The 26,186-nt window shown below is 41.8% G+C and overlaps 1 protein-coding gene across 8 annotated transcripts in view; it reads right to left on the minus strand.

Annotated features, from left to right (window-relative positions):
* RARS2 (arginyl-tRNA synthetase 2, mitochondrial) overlaps positions 1–26,186 on the minus strand; it is a 114,171-nt gene that overhangs the window by 71,770 nt on the left and 16,215 nt on the right. For 6 of the 8 annotated variants that reach the window (XM_053591831.1, XM_053591832.1, XM_053591837.1 and 3 more), the window contains 2 exons: positions 3,672–3,745; positions 2,523–2,625 (listed from right to left, as the gene is read on the minus strand). The exons of the other annotated variants lie outside the window; for them this stretch is intronic. In XM_053591831.1, the coding sequence (XP_053447806.1) occupies positions 2,523–2,625; positions 3,672–3,745 (177 nt within the window). The remainder of the gene's footprint in view (positions 1–2,522; positions 2,626–3,671; positions 3,746–26,186) is intronic. 8 annotated transcript variants of the gene reach the window in all.

Here is a 26,186-nt window from a genome sequence, read left to right on the forward strand (position 1 = left end):
TAAAGAAAAAACGGCTGTTGATCTACCTCTAAGGGGGTCCGAGCCGTAGGGAGCCCGGTCGACAGCGAGCAGATTCAGTTTTTCCCAGTCTCTCGCCCGGTTGTACTGCCGCAGCTCAAGCCTTCAGGCCTCAGAGTGGGGGCGCGGTGGGAGGGAGCAGCTGGAGCCCAGAACTGCTGGGCAGCGGACAGACTCGGCTATCCCCAGTTCCCTGCCCAGCCACACGGCAGGTGTTCAGGTCTCCGGACCACAGAGTGAGGGCGGGGGAGCGCCTGGAACTCAGAGCCAGCAGGGGTTCCAAGCCGTAGGGAGCCTGGTCGACAGCGAGCAGATTCAGGTTCTCCGGGTCTCTTGGCCCGCAGCTCAAGCCTTCAGGCTTTAGAGTGGGGGCGGGGTGGAGGGAGTGGCTGGAGCTCAAACCGAGCAGGTCTCTGGACCCCAGAGCGAGGGCAGGGTGAACGCTGGGAGCCTGGAGCCAGAGCCCAGTCTGCAGCGAGCAAATTCAGATTCTTCTGGTCTCTTGCCTGGGTATACCACTGCAGCTCAAGCCTTCAGGCTTCCGAGTGGGGGCGGGGTGGGAGGGAGTGGCTGGAGCCCAGAATCCCTGGGCAGCGAACAGACTCGGCTATCCCCAGTTCCCTGCCCAGCCACACAGCAGGCGTTCAGGTGTCCGGACCACAGAGTGAGGGCGGGGGAGCGCCAGGCACTCCGAGCCAGCAGGGGCTCTGAGCCTAGGGAGTCCGGTGGACAGTGAACAGATTCAGATTCTCCCGGTCTCTCGCCTGGTTGTACCGCCGCAGCTCAAGCCTTTAGGCTTTAGAGTGGGGGAGGGGTGGAGGGAGTAGCTGTAGCTCAGAACCAAGCAGGCGTTTAGGTCTCCGGACCACAGAGCGAGGGCGGGGTGAACGCCGGGAGCCCGGGGCTCTCGGCAGCAAGGAAATTCAGATTCTTCCTGTCTCTCGCCTGGTTGTACTGCCGTAGCTCAAGCCTTCAGGCTTCAGAGTGGGGGCGGGGTGGGAGGGAGCGGCTGGAGCCCAGAACCGCTGGGCAGCGAACAGACTCGGCTATCCCCAGTTCCCTGCCCAGCCACACAGCAGGCATTCAGGTCTCCGGACCACAGTATGAGGGCGGGGGAGCGCCAGGCACTCAGAGCAGCTGGTAGCGAGTTCGACTCAGCTATATGCCTGGAGGTATTGTTGCCCAAGGAAGGCTGCTGCACCTCGCCTCGGGGAAGTGCCACCCTGGTGAGGGTCTCCCTCCGCTGACTGTCCTAACCTCTCTCCCGTGCCCCAGAAACAGCGCTGACCAGCCACAGCTCAGGGACTGTCCTCTCCCCTTTAGGAGCCACCCAAGAATCCGAACTCCTGGGGGACAGGCTTTCAGACCTCAGAGAGAGTGGAGGGAAGTGCTGGGTACTCAGAGTCACCGGCAAAGGAAATTTACAGATTTATACAGTTTTATGCCTGGCAGGATACGCCTAGGCCTCCTAGTAAGGGAGGTAGGTCTAGTTTGTAGTAGGTCTTTCCCGTGAAGTGTAGTGGGATGGCCTTTGATTTCTGCCCTTTTGTTTGTGGGGCCCTTAAGCCGATCAGGTGGGGAGGGAGGACTCCCGTCCGCTTGGTGATGGGTTTTGTACCTTTTGTTTGCTTCCTTGTGATCGCAGCTCTCCTCAGCGGGGTTGATGTGCGTTCTTCAAATTTCTCGCTTGGTGTTGCTGGAATCCATCAGGTTATTTGCTAAACTTTCGTCCCCTAACTCTCCTTCAGGACAGGAGCCTCTATGGAAAGCTGGCTTCAGTCCGCCATCTTCCCATCATCCCCCCAGATACCTTCTTTGTGTTACATGCTAATACTACTACTTAAAAATATTCTTGTCCAACATATATGCCTTTTCTAAGATCATTACAATAATAATTTAGATTTAGTCATTCTTTATAAGCCTTTCAATTTCTCTTTTAGATGTCAAACCCATCAGAAAACTTAGAAATGCAAAGAGGCTTAATTATCTAACTACCTGTTCTCTGTAATCATGATTCTATTTACATCTAATAATTTCTTCTCACATTTTAGTGGTCATCTTCTCAGAAACTCACTCCAAAAATTGCAACTCACTGCTCTAATTTATCAAGTTTGTTCTCCTAAATGCAGATGTCCATACAGCATTAATCTGTAAATTTAATTAGTACTTTAGGCCTCCTGTAAGTAATCAAAAAATTGAACAATGTCAGCTCAAGAGAAATGCTTTATAACTAATTTGAAAAACTGTAACCTTATGGCTGAAATAAATTTAAATTATACTATCCAAAATAACTTGAATAAAGAAACACTATTAAATTCATTATTTTGGCTGAGATTGCCTGCATAGTATTTTTTACTATAAAATAATAAATGTATTATTTTAGTGAAATAAATAATTTCTTTCGTAAGATGAGTTAACTTTGGGGAAGGAAGGCTTGGAAAAGAATCGAAAAGTATATGTACCTAACTTCAACAGTCAAAAAGAGACAATAGTGCTGAACATACCTTTTCTGCCAGTCTCTTGGCTTGAACTTGAATGTCTGTTCTCAAATGGTCGCTGTTGTTTTCTAATAAAGAATCCACAGAAAGCTGAAAATCAGCTACTTCTCTGAAGACAGCCATTAAAATGGGAAAAAGTTGTTACCTTAAAACCATAATTTGTTGAAGAAGACTAATCACTAGGGATTCTCCATACTAACATAATGTTTATCAGAAGGTGTTCTACATGCCTTCAAAATTAAAAGCAAGGAAATTTGAAATTACCTAGTATTGACTTATAACTTTTTCTTATCACTTTTATAAAATTCTTCTTCTTCTGTTACCTAACTGTAGCTTTAAGATATCTCTGTGAAATAGGTAGAATAGTGACCTTGGTTTACCTGAAAACTGATGTCTACCAAATAAATGTCTCCAAAATCTGACTGCAACAAATAAGCAGACTCAGAAAATCCTCCTCTACACCTCTGAATGGCTGCTTCAACCTAAGCCCCTCCACTGACCTCCAAATGACATATTTTAAAAACATGAGTTTCAACGTGAGAAAAAAGATAAAGATAATTTTTAATACTCTAATTTTTTAAATTGCCACTTGTCCTTTTCATTGGGTGCGTGAAGAAACAACAAGAAGCACAAAGCAACCAATAGTGAAAATCATTTCTTTCATAAGTTGTCTTTGAGAAAGGAGGGCATAGAATGGAATCAAGAAACATACATAAGTAACTTCAATAGTACCTTATGTTTTATTTATAAAAACAAAAATCAGGTTGGGTGCGGTGGCACCTGTAATCCTAGTACTCTGGGAAGCCAAGGCAGGTGGATTGCTTGAGCTTAGGAGTTGGAGACCAGCCTGACCAAGATCGAGATCCTGTCTCTACTAAAAATAGAAAAAAATAGTCAAGTTTTGTGGCAGGCCCCTATAGTTGGGAGGCTGAGGCAAAAGGATCATTTGAGCATAAGAGTTTGAGGTTGCTGTGAGCGATGATGACGCCACGGCACTCTAGCCAGGGCCTACTCAGGGTGACAGAGTGAAACTTTGTCTTAAAATAAATAAATACACCTCACCTCAATTTCTCAGATTGCTGGGATTATAGATGTGAGCCACCATGCCTGGCCATCAGCCACATTTAAGATCATTACAAATACATTATACTTAACTCTTTCTTGGAAATTGGAACTGCAGATATTGACTTGATCAAGTTTTCTAATGGAAGATCCAATACTCTGGAAAGCTAAAAATCAAAAAGAACAAAACATGGCAAGATTATTAATATATTTGTTCCAGGGCGGAAACTGTGGCTCAGTCGGTAAGGTGCCGGACCCATATACCAAGGGTGGCAGGTTCAAACCCAGCCCCAACGGAACTGCAACAAAAAAATAGCTGGGCACTGTGGCAGGTGCCTGTAGTCCCAGCTACTCGGGAGGCTGAGGCAAGAGAATCACTTAGGAGGTTGCTGTGAGCTGTGCGATGCCATGGCACTCTACCGAGGGCGATAAAGTTGAGACTCTGTCTCTACAAAAAAAGAAAAAAAAAAATATATATATATACATATATATGTACATATTTGTTCCAGATTCAATGGAATACTACTTAGCAATAAAGATAAACTATTGATACACTTAACAAAATGAATGAGCCTTTAATGGATTGTAAGAGAAGTCAGCTCCAAAAGAGCATATACTACATAATTCAATTTAGTTGATATCCTGATTAATAATAACACTTACTCTCCCATTGTCAACAAAAACCATTCGTTGAGTTTCACAAACATTAACGGTAAAAAAAAATGGTCAACATCTGTAGACCTACAGCTATCATTTATCTTTAAGATACTTTGTACATTTCTGTTTTGGCCTAGGAGAGGTTCATTTTTTTTTTTTTCTCATAGAGACAGAGTTTCACTTTATTGCCCATGGTAGCATGCCATGGAGACACACAGCTGACAGCAATCTACAACTCTGGGCTTAGGCGATTCTCCTGCCTCAGCCTCCCAAGTAGCTGGGACTACAGGCGCCCCCCACAACACCTGGCTATTTTTATTGTTGCAGTTTGGCTGGGGCTGGGTTTGAACCTGCCACCCTCAGTATATGGGGACGGTGTCCTACCCACAGGCGCTGCCCCGAGAGGTTCATTTTTAAGTTTTGAGTTTTGATGTCAAGGTATAATATTTTTAAGTTTCTAATCCTGAAGAAATGAATTATTATATTCCCCCCAAAGTTATTTAGGATGTAATCCCAGAAATGGGTAAATATTTTTACAATAAAGGCTATTCACAGCTCATGTTTATGCTATAAAATGTTCCTGCCAATAAAGAGATATCAGTAATAAAGTTTCTATGATCTCTTTTAGAAAAAAACAGGGGCCCAAATTCCAGTTCTACTTTTACTAGCTAAGAAACCCTGGGAAAGTCATTTTACATGAATAAGCTTTAGTGTTCACAACTGAAATATGAGGTAATAAGCTTACTAAATAAATGAGGGCTCTGTGATAATAACCCTACTAAATAAATGAGGGCTCTGTGATAATAAGCCTACTAAATAAATGAGGGCTCTGTGATAATTAAAACCATAATAAACATGTAATAAACATTATTTCCTTTTTTTCTTTTTTTTCAGAGACAGTCTCACTTTGTCACCCTGGGTAGAGTGCTGTGGCATCACCACTCACAGCAACAATTCTCTTGCCTCAGCCTCCCGAGTAGCTGGGACTACAGGTGTCTGCCACAATGCCTGGCTATTTTTTTGTTACAGTTTGGCCAGGGTTGGGTTAGAACCCGCCACCCTTGGAATATGGGGCCAGCGCCCTATTCACTGAGCCACAGGCGCCACCCTATTTCCTTTTCAAAGGTTTTAATCTGGATATAACATCAAACTTATCCATAATCACTAAGATTTTCTTTCTGCTGGAAAGAAAAACTTAGCAATATAGACCAATTTCAAAGCATTTCCGCTGATAAAAATGCTTACATTCAAACGAACACACAAAAAATTCTTTTGGAGGATTTTCTTTTAACTATACTAAAAACCACTTAAAAATAAAGCTTTCTTTTTTTAAATTTCATCTGCTCCAAAAAAGCTCTGAGAGTCCTTACACATATAAAATGGAGGCACAAAATTATATCAGAAAACCTGAGCTCAAGATAATTATTGTGCCTCTTGGCAACCAAAGTACAAAAGGAATCTAGTAGAAAACATGTTCTTCCTAGTATTAGATCTAGCAAGTCAGGAGGAACAAACTTTTCCTAAAAGTAATTATTTTTCTTTGCTTTTTTTTAAGACAGTCTCATCTGTAGCCGTAGGTAAGAGTGCCATGGTGTCATACCTCACGGCAACTTCAAACTTCTGGGCTCAAGCCATCCTCGGCCTCCTCAGAACCTGAGACTTGCAGGTATGCAATACCACGCATAGCTAGTCTTTCTGTTTTATAGTAGAGACAGGGTTTCACTCTTACTCAGGCTGTTCTTGAACTCCTGAGCTCAAGCAATCCACCTGCCTTGGCCTCCCAGAGTGCTAGGATTACAACCTGGCCCTAAAAGTAATTCTAACACCAGGTTATTTTATTGACCTGAAGATAAAAATACCAAGTAGTTTCAACAGAAGTTTTATAAAAGGCACAGGAACATTCTTGTAGGATACAAATTTACAAACAAAAAGAAAGGTTTGAAGGGATGAGAAGACACTGTTTAATGGGTGCAGAGGTTTTAGTTAAGCAAGATAAATTAAGCCTGGTGCAGTGGCTCACGCCTGCAATCCTACCACTTGGGAGGCTGGGGCAGATGGATTACCTGAGCTCACGGGTTCAAGACCAGCCTGAGCTAGAGCAAGACCTCGTCTCTAAAAAGCATAGCCAGGCTTTGTGGCAGGTGCCTGTAGTCCCAGCTACTTGGGAGGCTGAAGCAAGAGAATTGCTTGAGCCTAAGAATTAGAGGTTCCTAATAAGGGTGAGTACATAGGGTACTTTTTCTTCCATTCTTGAGACACTTTACTAAGAAGAATATGTTCCAGCTCCATCCATGTAAACATGAAAGAGGTAAAGTCTCCATCTTTCTTTAAGGCTGCATAATATTCCATGGTGTACATATACCACAATTTATTAATCCATTCGTGGATCGATGGGCACTTGGGCTTTTTCCATGACTTAGCAATTATGAATTGGGCTGCAATAAATATTCTGATACAAATATCATTGTTATGGTGTGATTTTTGGTCTTCTGGGTATATGCCCCCTTATTATGAAACTAATGTAGGACCTTCACATGAAGGCTATAACCCAGTTACAACCTAAGAATAGGGAGAAAGGGGAAAGGGAGGGGAGGGAGGGGGGAAGAAGGGGGAAGGAGGGGGATTAATGGGATTACACCTGTGGTGCATCTTACAAGGGTATATGTGAATCCTAGTAAATGTGGAATGTAAAGGTCTTAGCAAAATAACTAAGAAAATGCTACAAAAGCTATGTTAACTAATGTGATGAAAATGTGTCAAACGATCTATGAACCAAGTGTATGGTGCCCCACGATCATACTAATGTACACAGCTATGGTTTAATAAAAATAAAAATTCAAAAAAAAAAGAATTAGAGGTTCCTGTGAGCTGTGATGCCATGGCACTCTAGGGAGACAAAATGAAATGGTCTCAAAAAAAAAAAAAAAAAGGGCACGATAAATTGAGTACTGCAGACTGATGGACTTGAGGGCTATACAATATGAATATACTTAAAGCCATTGAACTGTACACTTAAAGATGGTTAAGATGACAAATTTTATGTGTATTTTCCCACTATTAAAAATAATAACCACAGAGAAAGTGTTCCCCATAAAGATGTGAAATAGTCTTCTTCATATAATTTCCCACCTCCAGCCAACATCAAATTAAAAAGAAAAGGAGGGTGGTGCCTGTGGCTCGAGGAGTAGGGCGCCGGTCCCATATGCTGGAGGTGGTAGGTTCAAACCCAGTCCTGGCCAAAACCCACAAAAAAATAAAAAATAAAAAAAATAAAAAAATAAAAAGAAAGAAAAGGAAGGAAGGAAAGAAGGTGGATAGTAAATAGGTAGGCTGTTCTCTGGTAGCAAATACACAGGACAGGAAAAGCCCAAAGTCATAAACTTCAAAAGCAATGGTCAAAGAAAGATAGAACAGATTTTGAGGCATAATGGTACAGCTCTGTTTGGCAAGGCTAACTTGGCCCTCAGAGAAGGCCAAAGTATCAGAAGTCAGAGAACTGAATTAACAATCTCATCATACTCCAAATCTGGAGAGAAACAAACTGAATAAATTCCATTATGTTTTTCCTTGTGTGTCTGGGAGATGCTGCAGAGCTGTGGGAAAGAGTGAATAAAACAAAGAAGCAAATTCTGACACATTCTAAGTTGGAAAGTACTCTAAAAATTCTAGGGTAGCGCACTGAAGACCTTCCAAATGGAAAACAACACATTCTCCAATTACAGGAAACAAACCTTGACACAATTTTGTATGAGCACTAAGAATCAGAGGAGGAATTTTCATAGGAAGCAAAAATTTTATAGTTAGCAAAAATTTAATATGTCAAGTCAGAGTGCAGGAATAATGTACACAGGCCACCATGACTTACTGGAAAGACAAAAGAGAAATGGGGATCCCAGAGTTCATATTTTTGAGGTGATGTGACATGAAGAGTGACAGATCTTGACACATCTGACAAGAACAGATGTGACGTGAAGAGTGAAGAAATCACCCACACAATGTGTAAACAAACAAATTCTGGGTAGAGTTGTCAGGCATGAGCAAGAAGAAAAAGAACAGGCATCATCAACAGGAAACAAAGCAGAAAGAAAAAGAACTTAAAGAGGGAGGAAGGAGGTATAGACTCAAAGAAAGAACAGAAAGAATGTGGCATTAGAAGAGGTCAAAGAACTCTGCCCAAAGAATAAAATCCAGTGAATACAAAGACAGTCTTCAGAGGTGCTTTGGAATTTTGAACTTTTTGAAAATATGAATATAGTAAACAAGAACCAAAAGATGAAAAAACAAGACAGTGAGACTAAAAAAGGAATCTCAAATTTAAATAAACTTTTTTAAACCATGGAGTAATTAATAAACACAAAAGAGAATAGCCGCAATTGAAAACAAAAGTATGACACAGGACTACACTAATCAAGAGCACACAGATTGTAGAGAACAGATTAAAGTCATCAGAGAGGAGGGAGACAAGATGGCGGACTGAAGCCAGCTTTCAACAGAGGCTCCTGTCCAGAAGGAGAGTTAAGGGACAGGAATTTAGTAGGTGTCCTGGTGGACTTGAGCCTCACCAAGAGAGAAGGTTGAAGAACGGACATCAACACCGCTGAGGCAAGCTGTGATCACAAGGACACAAACAAAAGGTACAAAATCCACCACCAGGTGGACGGGAGTCCCCCTCCCCCATGAGACTGGCTCAAGAGCCCCACAATTGAACAAGTGGGCAGAAATTAAAGGCCCTCCCACAACACTCCAGGGAGAGACCTTCTAAAAACTGGACCTACCTCCCCTACTGGGGTGCCGTGGCGTTCTCCTGCCGGACATAGGGCTGAATAAAACTTTGGGAATCCTTTGCCGGCAACCCTGAATCCCCGGCGCTCCCCTCCCGCCCACTGAGGTCTGGAGGCCTGTCCCCCAGGAATTCGGATCCTTGGGTGATTTCTCAAGGGGAGTGGACAGTCCCCGAGTTGCAACTGGTCAGAATTGACTCTGAGGCACGCGAGTGAGGACAGGGCACCGGGCTGAAGGGGAGTGACGCCTTGGCGGCACTTCCCTGCGGTGCAGTGCACCAACCCTCCCCGGGCAACATTAAGGGGCACAAGACTGAATAAGACTCTAGCTTCCCCGCTGAGAGCTGAGAGCCCCTACTCTCACTCGGGGTCTGAGGGCCTATCCCCCCGGAGTTCGGATCCTTGGGTGATTTCTCAAGGGGAGTGCACAGTGCCTGAGCTGCATCAGGTCAGCGCTGACTCTGGGACACGGGAGCGAGGAGAGGGCACTCTGCTGAGGGGAAATCAAGCCTTGGCGGCACTTCCCTGCGGTGCAGTGCAGGAGCCCTCCCCGGGCCGTAGTGTTGCGTAAAACTGAATGAAACTCTAGCTTTCGCCCCCCCCACTCCCATTTGGGGTCTGGGGTCCTATCCACCAAGAGTTCTGATTCTTGGGGGATCTCTTGAGGGGTGTGGACCCAGCACAAACTGCAGCCGCTCAGAGCTGACTCTGGGGCACGGGACAGAGGAGAAAAGGGTCGCCTGAGTGCCCACACCAGAGCAGCAGTTCCCTGGAGGTAGATCAACAGCCGTTTTATCTTTAACAGCAGAACGCTCACTTCTGGATATTCTGAGGCCACACCCCCGTTTCCCTGGGCAACCAGAGGAGGCCACCGGTGAGCGGGGGATTTCCTGACACTGCTCACAAACCCAGGAAGCTTCCAGGGCGGGGCCGACCCAGAGAGGTGTTCGAACGCAAATCTCCAGCAGCAAAGACGTTTGAACTCAAAACAGCCTGTCTTCTGTAGGCGATTTCGACAGGAACAGAGACAGAACCCCACAAAGTTGTCTGTTCTGTTCTGTTCTGCTCTGTTCTGTTAGCAGCATCCATCAGGGACGGGACTAAGCCTGAGTGAACACCTCCTTCCCATCACCTGCATCAAACACTCAAAGATGTCAGGCCCCATCTCCTCCTGCTAGATAGCGGCAGTCTACGGGGGCCTGGCAGACTTCCTTGCGATTCAGGCAGGTGCAAACCCCTGGAGTGTCTGTTCACTGCAGGCAACTGGGTTAGCCATCTGCAGAGATACCAGTGACTAGGTCCGACAGAGGGGCAAAGTGGTGAAGAAGACGTCAACCTTCCTAGACTGCTCTGTTTGCTGGGTGGCTCCTCCTGACTCCACGCTGCACTGGGGTGAGCCGTGTCAGAGGAGTCACCAGGCCCCTGTGATCCAGTTCCCAGAGACCTCTTGAACTCGCCCACCCGAGAAAAGCGTCGATTGCCAATTGAGACAGCTGATTTGGACCTTATGAACTGGGCTAATAGACTGAGGACTTCTCAGGCGGTGCCCTGGGTGTGTGATTGTAGGAAGGTTTGATTCTCCTTTTCCAACTGGGGCCAGAGATGGGCAGGTGGGGTGACTTAATTGATGATTTTTCCACACAGCTGAGACTTCAAGCCAGAGTAGAAGTTGCAATAGGATCGAACAGAAACCAGCTGAAAGCAAGACAGAACCACTTTGCTCCACCACACCAGACAGGGCCCCAGTTTCTCAGGCCACAACACTGTACGGGCACTCGATAAAACCCCAGGGGAAAAACCAAAGGGAGTAAAATAACCATGGGGCGGAATCAGCGGAAAAACTCTGGTAACATGAATAACCAGAATAGATCAACCCCCCGAAGAAAAGACACGGCAGATGTGATTGAAGATCCCATTCATAAACAACTGGCTGAGATGTCAGAAATCGAATTCAGAATTTGGATGGCAGACAAGATTAATAAAATGGAATTAGGAATCCGAGGAGAAATTCAAAAATTGTCTCAAGAATTTAATGAATTTAAAGACAAAACCACCAAAGACTTAGACACACTGAAGCAAGAATTTACAGCCCTCAAAGATATGAAAAATACAGTAGAATCCCTCAGTAACAGAATGGAGGAAGCAGAAGAAAGGATTTCAGACATTGAAGATAAAGTCTTCGAACGCTCCCAATCTCTCAAAGAGGAAGAGAAATGGAGAGCAAAAACGGATCACTCACTCAGAGAACTCTCAGATAATTCGAAAAAAAGCAACATAAGGATTATAGGAATTTCTGAGAATGATGAAGTCGCCTCTAAGGGCACAGAGGCCCTTCTGCACGAAATTATGAAAGAAAATTTTCCAGACATGCCTAGAGAATCTGAAATTCAGATAGCAGACAGCTTCAGAACCCCAGCACGATTCAACCCCAATAAGTCATCCCCCAGACATATCATAATTAGCTTCACTAAAGTTAACATGAAAGAGAAGATTCTCAAAGCAGCCCGGCGAAAGATAACTATAACGTACAAAGGTAAGAATATTAGAATAACTGCAGATCTCTCTGCTGAAACTTTTCAAGCCAGAAGAGGCTGGTCATCAACTTTTAATCTCCTAAAGCAAAAAAATTTTCCACCCAGGATCTTGTATCCAGCTAAACTGAGTTTCATCTATGATGGAGAAATTAAATACTTCAATGACATTCATATGTTGAAAAAATTTGCCATAAGTAAACCAGCTCTTCAGGATGTTCTCAGACCTATCCTCCACAATGACCAACCCAGTCCTACACCACAAAAGTAAACTGACTCAGAAACTTCGGATCAAACTCCAACTTCCACACTGGTGAAAGGATTAAAAATGTCCACTGGACCTTTGAAAAACTCGATACCCAAAATTCCACCAGACTTATCAATACTCTCTATCAATGTGAATGGCTTAAAAAGTCCTCAAAAGAGACATAGGTTAGCTGACTGGATACAAAAACTCAAGCCAGATATTTGTTGCATACAAGAGTCACATCTCAACTTAAAAGACAAATACAGACTCAGGGTGAAAGGATGGTCATCCATATTTCAGGCAAATGGTAATCAGAAAAAAGCAGGTGTTGCAATTTTATTTGCAGATACAGTAGGCTTTAAAACATCAAAAGTAAGGAAGGACAAGAATGGTCACTTCATATGTGTTCAGGGTAATACTCAGTATGATGAAATTTCAATTATTAATATCTATGCACCCAACCACAATGCACCTCAATTTATAAGAGAAACTCTAACAGACATGAGTAACTTGATTTCCTCCAGCTCGATAATCGTCGGAGATTTCAACACTCCCTTGGCAGTGTTGGATCGATCCTCCAGAAAGAAGCTGAGCAAAGAAATCTTAGATTTAAACCTAACCATCCAATATTTAGATTTAGCAGACATCTACAGAACATTTCATCCCAACAAAACTGAATACACATACTTCTCATCAGCCCACAGAACTTACTCCAAAATTGACCACATTTTAGGTCACAAGTCTAACCTCAGTAAATTTAAAGGAATAGAAATTATTCCACGCATCTTCTCGGACCATCATGGAATAAAACTTGAATTGAGTAACAACAGGAATCTGCATACCCATACAAAAACATGGAAGTTAAATAACCTTATGCTGAATGATAGCTGGGTCAGAGATGAGATTAAGAAAGAAATCGCCAATTTTATGGAACAAAACGACAATGAAGACACAAACTATCAGAACCTCTGGCACACCGCAAAGGCAGTTCTAAGAGGGAAATTTATAGCACTGCAAGCCTTCCTCAAGAGAACGGAAAGAGAGGAAGTTAACAACTTGAATGGGACATCTCACGCAACTGGAAAAGGAAGAACATTCCAACCCCAAACCCAGTAGAAGAAAAGAAATAACCAAAATTAGAGCAGAATTAAATGAAATTGAAAACAAAAGAATAATACAAGAGATCAAAAAATCAAAAAGCTGGTTTTTTGAAAAGGTCAATAAAATAGATAAACCAATGGCCAACTAATCAGGGAAAAAAGAGTAAAATCTCTAATATCATCAATCAGAAACAACAAAGACGAAATAACCACAGACTCATCAGAAATCCAAAAAATCCTTCATGAATATTACAAGAAACTTTATTCTCAGAAATATGAAAATCTGAAGGAAATAGACCGATACTTGGAAGCACGCCACCTTCCAAGACTTAACCAGAATCAAGTAGAAATGTTGAACTAGCATCAACTATACAAAACTTCCCTAAAAAGAAAACCCCGGGACCAGATGGTTTCACGTCAGAATTCTAGCAAACCTTTAAAGAAGAATTAGTACCTATATTACTCAACCTGTTACAAAATGTAGAAAAAGAAGGAAGACTACCCAACACGTTCTATGAAGCAAACATCACCCTGATCCCCAAACCAGGAAAAGACCCAACAAGAAAAGAAAATTATAGACCAATATCACTATTGAATATAGATGCAAAAATATTCAACAAGATCCTAACAAACAGAATCCAGCAACACATCAAACAAATTATACATCATGACCAAGTTGGTTTTATCCCAGGGTCTCAAGGCTGGTTCAATATACGTAAATCTATAAATGTAATTCAGCACGTAAATAAATTAAAAAACAAAGACCATATGATTCTCTCAATTGATGCAGAAAAAGCTTTTGATAATATCCAGCATCCCTTCATGATCAGAACACTCAAGAAAATTGGTCTAGAAGGGACTTTTCTTAAACTGATAGAGGCTATCTACAGCAAACCCACAGCCAATATCATATTGAATGGAGTTAAATTGGAATCATTTCCACTCAGATCAGGAACCAGACAAGGCTGCCCATTGTCTCCATTGCTTTTCAACATTGTAATGGAAGTTTTAGCCACCGCAATTAGGGAAGAAAAGGCGATCAAGGGTATCCATATAGGGTCAGAAGAGATCAAACTCTCACTCTTCGCAGATGATATGATTGTGTATCTGGAAAACACTAGGGACTCTACTACAAAACTCCTAGAAGTGATCAAGGAATACAGAAGCGTCTCAGGTTACAAAATCAACATTCATAAATCGGTAGCCTTTATATACACCAACAACAGTCAAATTGAAATAGCAGTTAAGGACTCTATCCCATTCACAGTAGTGCCAAAGAAGATGAAATATTTGGGAATTTACCTAACAAAAGACGTGAAAGATCTCTATAAAGAGAACTATGAAACTCTAGGAAAAGAAATAGCTGAAAATGTTAACAAATGGAAAAACATACCATGCTCATGGCTGGGAAGAATCAACATTATCAAAATGTCCATACTACCCAAAGCAATATATAATTTCAACGCACTCCCTATTAAAGCTCCACTGTCATATTTAAAGATCTTGAAAAAACATTACTTTGTTTTATATGGAATCAGAAAAAACCTCGAATAGCCAAGACATTACTCAGAAATAAAAACAAAACAGGAGGAATCACACTACCAGACCTCAGACTTTACTGCAAATCGATAGTGATCAAAACAGCATGGTATTGGCACAAAAACAGAGAAGTAGATATCTGGAACAGAATAGAGAACCAAGAGATGAATCCAGCTACTTACCGCTATTTGATTTTTGACAAGCCAATTAAAAACATTCAGTGGGGAAAAGATTCCCTATTTAACAAATGGTGCTGGGTGAACTGGCTGGCAACCTGCAGAAGACTGAAATTGGACCCACACCTTTCACCATTAACTAAAATAGACTCTCATTGGATTAAAGATTTAAACTTAAAACATGAAACTATAAAAATACTAGAGGAGAATGCAGGGAAAACCCTTGAAGAAATTGGTCTGGGTGAGTATTTCATGAGGAGAACCCCCCGGGCAATTGAAGCAGCTTCAAAAATACACTACTGGGACTTGATGAAACTAAAAAGCTTCTGCACAGCTAAGAACACAGTAAGCAGAGCAAGCAGACAGCCCTCAGAATGGGAGAAGATATTTGCAGGGTATATCTCTGACAAAGGTTTAATAACCAGAATCCACAGAGAACTCAAACGCATCAGCAAGAAAAAAACAAGGGATCCCATCGCAGGCTGGGCAAGGGATTTGAAGAGAAACTTCTCTGAAGAAGACAGGCGCAAAGCCTTCAGACATATGAAAAAATGCTCATCATCTTTAATCATCAGAGAAATGCAAATCAAAACTACTTTGAGATATGATCTAACTCCAGTGAGACTAGCCTATATCACAAAATCTCAAGACCAGAGATGTTGGCGTGGATGCGGAGAAAAGGGAACACTTCTGCACTGCTGGTGGGAATGCAAATTAATACATTCCTTTTGGAAAGAGATATGGAGAACACTCAGAGATCTAAAAATAGATCTGCCATTCAATCCTGTAATTCCTCTGCTGGGCCTATACCCAGAAGACCAAAAATCACAACATAACAAAGATATTTGTACCAGAATGTTTATTGCAGCCCAATTCATAATAGCTAAGTCATGGAAAAAGCCCAAGTGCCCATCGATCCACGAATGGATTAATAAATTGTGGTATATGTATACCATGGAATACTATGCAGCCTTAAAGAAAGATGGAGACTTTACCTCTTTCATGTTTACATGGATGGAGCTGGAACATATTCTTCTTAGTAAAGTATCCCAAGAATGGAAGAAAAAGTACCCAATGTACACAGCCCTACTATGAAACTAATTTGGGACTCTCACATGGAAGCTATTACCAACTACAACTTAACAATAGGGGGAAGTGGGAAGGGGGGGTGGGTAGAGGGAGGAGGATCGGTGGGATCACACCTGTGGTGCATCTTACAGGGGTATTTGCGAAACTTGGTAAATGTAGAATGTAAATGTTTTGGCACAGTAAAGGAGATAACGCCAGAAAGCCTATGTTAACCACTGTGATAAAAATGTGTCAAATGGTTTATGAAGCGAGTGTATGATGCTCCATGATCATATCAATGTATACAGTTATGATTTAATAAAAAAAATAAAGTCATCAGAGAAAAACGACTAAGAATGAAGTGAAAATAATCCAACATTAGGAAAATAGATGTCTTTAAAATCTAAAAAGAAGGAAGACTGGCAAACAAGTAGACAGGAAGATACAGACAATGGTACTTAATTTCCATGGCCCTAAGAAGCATAAACAATATAATTCTCTATCCAAAATAACTCCACCATAGCAGAGCTAAGTATGTGCTTGGACCAGCAAGCTTCAGACAGGACAGGTGCTGGGAGCAATAGGTGAATGGAAGCACACATGGAACTGTTCTCATGAGTTCCGGCTGAGATCAGAGGCATGAACACTATAACATATTCAACAAAAGAAAAACTTCCATGAAACAAAGAACTAAATTTAAACTGTGGTACATTTGTGCAACAGCAAATCATCCAGCAGCAAAATGAAACAACCAGACTGCCACACATCACTACTGATAGATCTCTTTAAAAAAGTGAGCCAAACAAAAACCCAAGCTTCAGAGACTTTACAGTTTGATACCTTTCATATAAAACGTATTTTTAAAAAAATTTTTTGGTTAAATTATAAAGAGGTGGATCATGTATACATTGATGCACTTAGGGGTACAATGTGCTGATTTCATATACAATTTGGAATGCTTACATCATACTGGTTAATGTATCTCTCACCTTGTTTACTAAATTATTGTTAAGACATTTATACTCTATGCTTAAGAGATCCGACAAGCACCCTTCCAATATGCACCATAGGTGTGATCCCACCATTCACCCTCCCACCATATGACCTCCCCCCTCCTCACCCATCGCCTCCCCCTTCATCCTGGGCCATGGTTGTGATCTATTCTTCATATGAAAGTGTGATTGTAAATTGGTTTCATAATAGTACTGAGTACATCAGATACTTTTTTCTCCATTCTTAAGATACTTTACTAAGTAGGATATGTTCCAGCTCCATCCATATAAACATAGAAGAGGTAAAGTCTCTATCTTCTTTTAAGGCTGCATAATATTCCATGGTATACATATACCACAATTTATTAATTCATTCATGGGTTGATGGGCACTTGGGCTTCTTCCATGACTTGGCTATTATGAATTGAGCTGCAATGAACAATCTGGTGCAAACATCTTTATTATAAAGTGATGTTTGGTCTTTCGGATATACACCTAGTAGAGGAATTGCAGGATCAAATGGCAGATCTACCTTTAGATCCCTGATTATTCTCCAGACTTCTTTCCAAAAGGGACATATTAGCTTGCATTCCCACCAGCAGTACAGAAGTGTTCCCTTTTCTCCACATCCCACCAATATCTTCAGTTTTGGGATTTTCCTATGTGAGCCACTCTTATGGAAGTTAGATGATATCTCAAAGTGGTTTTGGTTTGCATTTCTCTGATGATTAAAGATGATGTGCATTTTTTCATATGTCTGTAGGCCAAACGCCTATCTTCTTCAGGGAAACTTCTGTTCAAGACCCTTGCCCACAATGAAATGGGATTACTTGTTCTTTTCTTATTAAAAATATGAATTCTCTGTGCATTCTAGTTATCAAATTTTTGTCTGAAACATAACCTGCAAATATCCTCTCCCATTCTGAGGGCTGTCTGCTTGCTTTACTTACTGTGTTTTTTGGCTGTGCAGAAGCTTTTTAGTTTGATCAGATCCCAATAATGTATTTTTGGTGTTACTTCAATTGCCCATCAGGTCCTCATCATAAAGTATTCTCCCAGGCCAATTTCTTCAAGTGTTTCTTCTGCGCTCTCTCCAGGAATCTTTTATAGTTTCATGTCTTAAGTTTAAATATTTCATCCAGTGAGAGTCAATTGTTAATGTTGAAAGGTGTGGGTCCAGTTTCAGTCACCTAGAAGTCACCTACCAGTTCTTCCAGCACCATTTGTTAAATAGGGAATCTTTCTCCCAATTTATATTTTTGATAAGCTTCTCAAAGAGCAAATGATGATAAGTGTCTGGGTTCATCTCTTGGTTCTCACTTCTGTCCTCCCTATTTTTGTGCCAGTACCATGTTTCCACCACTATAGATTTATAGCATAGTTTGAAGTCTGGTAGTGAGTCCTGATTTGTTTTTATTTCTGAGTAATGTCTTAGCTATTCAAGTTTTTTTCTGATTTCATATAAAATGAAGTACTATTTTTTCCAGATATTTAAAGTATGACAGTGGTGCTTTGATAGGGATTGCATTAAATTTGCATAATGCTTTGGGTAATATGGGCATTTTAACAATGTTGTTTTTTTCCTAGCCATGAGAACGGTACTGTTTTCCATTTGTTAACCTCTTCAGCTATTTCTTTTCTGAGAATTTCATAATTTTCTTTATAGAGATCTTTCACATCCTTTGTCAGGTAAATTCCCAAATATTTCATCTTCTTTGGCACAACTGTAAACAGTCCTTGACTGTTTTTTCGGCTTGACTATTATTGATATATAAAAGCTACTGATTTGTGAGTATTGATCTTGTATCCTGAGATGCTACTGTATTCCTTGATCACGTCTAAGAGTTTTGAGGTTGAGTTCCTGGGGTTTTCCGGTATAAATGATATCATCTACGAAGAGTGAAAGTTTGATCTCCTCTGACCCTATCTGTATATGCTTGATTGCCTTCTCTTGCCTGATTGCGATGACTAAGACTTCCATTACAATGTTAAAAAGCAGTGAAGACAATGGGCAACCTTGCCTGGTTCCTGATCTGAGTGGAAATGTTTTCAATTTTACTCCATTCAGCATAATATTAGCTGTTGGTTTGCTGTAGATAGCCTCCAGCAGTTTAAGAAAAGTTCCTTCTGTACCTATTTTCTTAAGTTTTCTGATCATGAAAGGATGCTGGATGTTGTCAAAAGCTTTTTCTGCATCAATTGGGAAGAATCATTTGGTCTTTGTTTTTTAGATTGTTTATGTGATATATTATATTTATAGATTTATGTATATTGAACCAGCCTTGAGGCCCTGGGATAAAACCCATTTGGTCATAGTATATAATTTGATATGTTACTGGATTCTGTTTGCTAGGATCTATAATATTCATTAGAGATATTGGTCTATAGTTTTCTTTTCTTGTTGGGTCTTTTCCTGGTTTCAGGGTGATATTTGCTTCATAGAATGTGTTGGGAAGTAGTCCTTTTTTCCCCGATGTTTTGGAAAAGGTTAAGTCATATAGGTACTAGTTCCTCTTTAAAGGTTTGGTAGAATTCTGATGTGTAGCCATCTGGTCCCAGACTGTTCTTTTTTGGGAGATTTCATATAGTTGATTCTATTTCAGTACTTCATATACGTCTGTTCAGCATTTCCATTTCTTTCTGATTAAGTCTAGGTAGTTAGTGTGCTTCCAAGTATTGGTCAATTTCTTTCAGATTTTCATATTTCTAACAATAAAGTTTTTATAGTATTCATTAAGGGTTTTTTGAATTTCTGAGATGTCTGTTATTTCGCCTTTGTCATTTCTGATGGATGATACTATGGACTTTTAATTTTCTATTTTTGGTTAGGGTGGCCAAAGGTTTATCAATTTTGTTGAATTTTTCAAAACACCAATTTCTAATTCATTGATCTTTTGAATAATTCTTTTCTTTTTGATTTCATTTAATTAGTTATGTCTTTTCTTCTGCTGGGTTTGGGCTTGGAATATTCTTCCTTTTCTAGTTGCTTAAGATATCCCATTAAGTTATTGACTTCTTCTCTTTCTGTTCTCTTGAGGAAGGCTTGTAACGCTACAGATTTCCCTCTTAAGAATGCCTTTGCAGTATCCCACAGATTCTGATAATTCGTGTCTTCATTATTGTTTGGTTCCAAAAATTTGGCAATTTCCTTCTTCATCTCATCTATGACCCAGGATCCAGCTATCATTCAGCAGAAGGTTATTTAGTTTCCATGTCTTTGTATGAGTATGCAGATACCTGTTATTGGTGAGTTCAACTTTTATTGCATGATGATCCGAAAAAATACAAGGAATAATTTATATACTTTTAAATTTGCTGAGGGTAGACCTGTGACCTAAGATGCAACCAATTTTGAAGGATGTTCCATGGGCTGATAAGAAGAACATGTATTCAGTTTTGTTAGGATGAAATGTTCTGTAGAGGTCTGTTGTATGGTGGTTTAAGTCCAAAATTTCTTTGCTTAGTTTCTTAGTGGAGGCTCTATCCAACACTGCCAAGGGGGTGTTAAAATCTCCAACTATTATGGTGCTGAAAGATATTAAATTGCTCATGTCTATTAATGGGTCTCCCTTATAAATTGAGGAGCATTCTGGTTGGGCTCATAAATGTTAATAATTGACATCTCCTCATGTTGAGTGTTTCCCTTAACAAATATGAAATAACCATCCTTGTCTTTCCTTTTGTTGGTTCAAAGCCTAGTGTATCTGCAAATAAAATTGCCACCCTTGCTTTTTTCTGATTTCCATTTGCCTGGATTACAGATGCCCATCCCTTCACCTTGAGTCTACATTTATCCTTTAAGGTAAAATGAGATTCTTATATGCAGCAGATACCTGGCCTGAGATTTTATATCCAGTCAGCCAACCTGTGCCGCCTAAAGGACAGTTTAAGCCATTCACATTAATTGAGAGTACTGATAAACCTGGTAGTATTTTGGGTGTCAAGTTTTTCAAAAGTCCAGTGGACATTTTTAATCCTTGTGCCACTGTGGAAATTGGGTTTTGATGAAGAATTTCAAAGTGAGTTTACCTTAGTGGTAGAGCACTGTGCTGGTCATTATGGAAGATGGGTCTGAGAATATCATGAAGAGCTGGTTTAGTTACGGCAAATTTCTTCAATGTGTGTATGTCATTAAAGTATTTAATTTCTCTGTCAACTCAATTTAGCTGGATACAGGATCCTGGGCTGAAAGTTGTTTTCTTTTAGGAGATTGATGACCATCCTTGTAGGATAATATTTAGAAATAAACATATCCTACATCAGGCACACAAAGTGAATTCAGTGGGAGTTTAAAATGACTTGCTTTTCTTCCAGAGGCTTAAGTGACTTTGACGCCCCTGGGTTACACGCAGAGTTAGGCTTTTTTGAAGTTGTAATATTCCTTAAGGCCTTTTCTCTGAAACTGTACACCCGTGAAGCCTGAGATCAAAGGGCATGCCGCCCTTCCTCAGAGATACAGGCCAGAGGGTTGACATATGTTAATAACATATTGTCAGAGGTCTATAGGTACTCTGCCCTGAAGGAAAGACATAGTTATTACTTCATACTGAGTAAACTGAGTGAATGCCTGAAGATATTCTTCTATTAACTCTGTTCCCCTGTGGCTACTTTCTTCTTTGTGATCTTCCTTTAGATACCTGCTCAGAAATTAGTCAATGTTTAGAAGAAGAGGTTTACTACAAAGTTAATTGTATTGATATGATAACAAAATATTTCAAGTTAAATTTCAGATAGGTAAAATAAGATAATGATGAAACTAATAGATAATAGATTAAGTGTGTACGTGACTGGAAAAGTATAAAACCAAAACCTGGAATAAAAATTTTTGCTACATGCCATTTCATCTCATCTAATTGTGTATAGTCTGTTTCTTGACTTAATAATTACAGGAGCGAGTTTACACCCATGGCAAAGCTGCTGTTCATTCATGTCTCCGGTCACGCAACAATCCTCTTTTGGGTTGAAAAGTTTCAGCAGAGAGATCTGCAGTCATTGTAATATTCTTCCCCCTGTAGGTTATGATTTTCTTACATCTGGCTGCTTGCAGGATTTTCTCCTTCAAATTAAGTTTGGCAAAGTTGATTACAATGTGACGAGCAGATGCTTTATTTGGATTGATTTGTGCTGGAGTTCTGAAACTGCTATCTGAATTTCAGTATCTCTTCTCATGTTTGGGAGGTTCTCCTCAATTATCTCTTGGAGTAGAGTATCTGTGCCTTTCTGAACATCCTCTTCTCCTTCAGGGATTCCTATAAGACGTATGTTTGCTCTTTTGGAGTGGAGCCACAATTCACTCAGGGAATGATGTGTTCTTGCTCTCCACTTCTTTTCCTCTTTGAAAATTAGGGAGTGTTCAAAAGCTTTGTCTTCAATGTCAGAGATACTTTCTTCTGCCTGCTCCATTCTGTTATTGAGGGATTCTAAGGTATCTCAGATCTTTGAGAGCTGCAAGTTCTTGCCTCAATGTGTCAAAATCTTTGGTGATTCTATCTTTGAATTCATTGAATTCTTGAGACAACTTTTGAATTACTCCTTGAATTTCTAATTCCAACTAGGTCCATTCTCTTAATCTTATTTGCAATCCAAATTCTGAATTCAATTTCTGACATTGCAGTCATTTGTTTATGAATGGGACTTCTATTTTGTCTCCTTTGTCGGTCCTTGGGAAGTTGATCTACTTTGATTATTCATATTGTCAGAGTTTTTCCTTTGATTCCACCCCATGATTATTTTTCACTGTTTGGCTAGAGAGGCTGATAAGGTGAAAATGAATTGAGGGCTCCTGGCATTTTAATTAACTAGCTTTTTAGCAAAGAACTAGGACTGGTGATTGTGGCTTTTCTCCTCTAGCTTTACAAAGGTTCCATTCAGTACTACAGCTTGACACTCTGGGGACCCGCTTGATGTGATGGGGCTAGATGGCACTGCCCTGTATTCAGCTAGTCTCTGTCCAATCCTAGTGAATCAGTGGCTTTCAGCTGAAATCTCAGCTGCAGAGATTTGTAAGCAACCAAGACACCCTGCCCGCCAAAGGCAAAAGTTGGAAGATGGGAATCCCACACTTCCACAATAATACAACCTCACTGGGTGATCAGCCCAGGTCTAGAGTTTCAAAACAATTGTTCTGGTCAACACAAAACACAGATCAAGTGGGTCCACTGGAAGCTCAAGTGTAACTCTGGTGCTCTGTGGGGTCAGAAAGGCCCACGAAGCAAAATAGTCCGGGGGGGCTGGTGCCTCCTTCCCCACCTTGCACCTCTGTCACACCCAGGCACTGGTAGGCCCAAGAGGCTGAGGCCGAGTTCCCTCCAATGAGTAAATGACCAGGGATTTGTGCCTGTCAGAGTCAGAGGGAAGTCAATGCCTTGTCAGCCAGGTGACCACAGTCTGCCACCAGCTGACTGAGGGAGCTAAAGTCTAACTACCTTGGGTGCTCAATGGAAACTGGGGAGTGTTCCACCTGAGATCAATCCAAACCAGAGGTTAACAAAGGAGCAAAGGCTTTTCGCCCTTAGAAACTGTGCCTCTGCCCCAGGCGCTCTGCTCCTCTGGTATCTCTGCAATGCGAGGTCTAGCTCCCTCTGGCAGTCCACAAAACTGGGGAGCTGCCTCTCTGAAATTTGACGCTGGCGGGATTGATCTATTAATGTTGATGCTAGGTGGGAGGTGTCTCTACTCATGTTCCCATGCCTTAGTAGTTCCCAAGTCTCCCACTGAGCAGAGACCTGCCTGCTGCTGAGTTGCACTTTCTCGGAGCCAGGCCAGACACCTTTCCCCCATGCCTTTCTGCACTGTTACCAGATTGACAGTTACAGAGTAGCTGCAGTGTCACAGTCCATGCACTGTCCAGTCCTAAGAAGGAACCGTGGACATTCTGGTCTCTGCAGGGGTTGGGCTTCTGATTGTCAGGTAGGGGGGAAGGGTGGATTGGAAGTTCAAATTGACAAGAGAAAATATTCGTTTAACCTTCCTACCAGATAAGAGAATGCCCAGGCTCACAGCAGGGACTCTCTGGAACAGGAGTCCCAGCTTCCAAAAACTCGCTCCTGTCAGGTGAGAGAAGAGAACATCAGTTCATCACTCACTAGCAGAGATCCCACAGCAAGCAAGCAACTCTCTTGGGGGATGGAATGGACACACATCCTCTTTGGGATGAGTTCTGTACCTGAAAGTTTTTTCCTTGCAATTGTAGCTTGCCTCAGCAGAGAAAAAATGCAATTATCAGTCTCTTCTCTCAGCTCAGCTCCTATCCTTCAGCGTTGTTGGCTTCTTTCTGACTTATCGTTCCCTCTGGACAGGAGCTTCTGTTGAAAGCTGCCTCCAGTCAGCCAACATCCCCCATTTCCCTTTGCTCATAGTGAATGTCAAAATTGGAGTTAGGGAAAATAGCCAACTCAAGGATTTAGCAAAACGCAAGACACACTGGAACAAAACAAACAAACAAAAAAGCAACCAGACGCACAAACAAAAAGACACAAAAACAATCAAAAACAAATAACAACAAAAAAACCTCAAATAGTGTGATGTAAGGACTCTTAACAACCGTAAGAGGAAGGGAAGAAATTGAAAAAAAAAAAAACAAAACAATATTAATAAGTTTTAAAAAATTTAACAATAACACCTACAAGAAAAGAAAACAGAAAATAAAAGCAAAAAAAAAAAAAAAAAGAAGAAGCAAAGAAAAAAAAGCACCACCAACAAAAATTATATATATAGGGGGCAAAAACAAGATGGTTGACTGAAGCCACCTTTCCACAGAGGCTCCTGTCCAGAAGTACTGGTAAAGGACAGAAATTTAGCAATTAACCTGGTGGATCAGAGCTGCACAAAAAGAGAAGGTTGAAGAACGCACATCAACTCTGCTTAGGTGAGCTGTGACCCCAAGGATACAAATAAAAGGTACAAAATCCATCACCAAGCGGACTGGAGTCCCATCCCCAATGAAAATGGCTCGGGGTATGCCCACAAACAAAGGAGCAGAGTTCAAAAGTCCTCCCCCTATACTCCACGGGAGAGACCCTCTAAAAACTAGACCTACTAGGGTGCCATGGCACTCTCCTGCCAGGCATAAAACTGTATATATTCTCTACCTGCAATTCTGAGCTCCCAGCACTCCCCTCCACTCTCACTCTGAGGTCTGGAGGCCTATCCCCCAGGAGTCGGGATACTTGGGTGATTTCTCGAGGGGTGTGGACCGGGCATGGACTGTAGCTGGTCAGTGTTGATTCTACGGCACACGAGTGAGGAGAGGACAGTCGGCTGAGAGGGAACCACGCCAGAGGGGCGGTATCCCGAGGCACAGAACAGCAGCCGATTTTGGCAACAATAGGGCTCACCCCCAGATATTCCAAAGTCACACCCCCTGCCTCTCTGCGCAACCAGAGCAAGCCAGGAATCTTCTCAGGTGGCAACCACCGCAGACAGATTTGGGATGGAAACACAGGCCCTGTGAGTAAAGGGTTTACCTGAGGCGGTACCGACTGAGGTGGAGATCGGGCACTAGCAAACGCATGCGCAGGAGCCAGGAGATTCCCAGGGTGGGGATGACCCAGAGGATTGCTTTACTGAGCCTAAGACGCACCCAGTCCCCAGGGGACCATCAGCTTACACAAAGCAGGGGAGGCAGAGGCTGGAACTGACAGGTAACCGTGCTGCAAATACAAACTACAGCTGAGACAATACAGAAGCACAGACAGGGCCTGAGGCACAGGTTCTGAGAACTCAAAACAGCTTCTCTTCTGCAGGGGAATGTAGCAGGAACAGAAACAAATTCCCGCAAAGTTGTTCTGTTCTGTCAGTAATATCAATCGGGGTGGGGCTGAAACTGACTGAACACCCGTCCATCCCAGCCTCCATCAAGCTCCAGAGGTTGTCAGGTCTCACCTCCCCCTGCTGGATATAGGTAGAGAGCAGTGGTCTGGCTGAGGAGACATAGATTTCCTTGTGATTCAGGCAGCTGCAAACCTCTGGAGTATCTGCTCATTGGAAACAAGTGGGTCACCACCATGCAGGGTTATCAGTGATTGGGTATGACAGAGGTTCAAGGTGGGGAAGAAGGCATCAACCTTCCCATACTAATATATTTTCTGGGTGGGACCTCCTGACCACACAGAGCACTGGAGCAAGTCATATTTGAGTTGTCAGCAGACCTCTGCAATCTAGTTGCCGGAGACCGTTTAAAGTCTTCCACCTGAGAAAGGTGCTGACTGAGACAATTGATTTGGACCTTGTTCTGAGCCAATCACCCGAGGACTATTGAAGTGGTGCCCTGGCTGTGTGGTTGTAGAAAGGTTTGATTTTCCTTTTCCAATTGTTACCTGTGGGAGTGCAGGGTGAACTTAATTGCTGTTATTTCTCCACAGCTGGGACTTTAACCCAGAGTAACTGTTTCACAAGGGTTGGGCAGAGACCAGCTGAAAACAAGGCACAGCCACATAGCCTCACCACACCAAACAGGTCCCCAGTTTCTCAGGCCGTAGAACTGTATGGGTTCTCAACAAAGCTCCAGGGGAAACGT

The sequence above is a fragment of the Nycticebus coucang genome, chromosome 5 (genome assembly GCF_027406575.1).
Source record: "Nycticebus coucang isolate mNycCou1 chromosome 5, mNycCou1.pri, whole genome shotgun sequence".
NCBI lineage: Eukaryota > Metazoa > Chordata > Mammalia > Primates > Lorisidae > Nycticebus > Nycticebus coucang.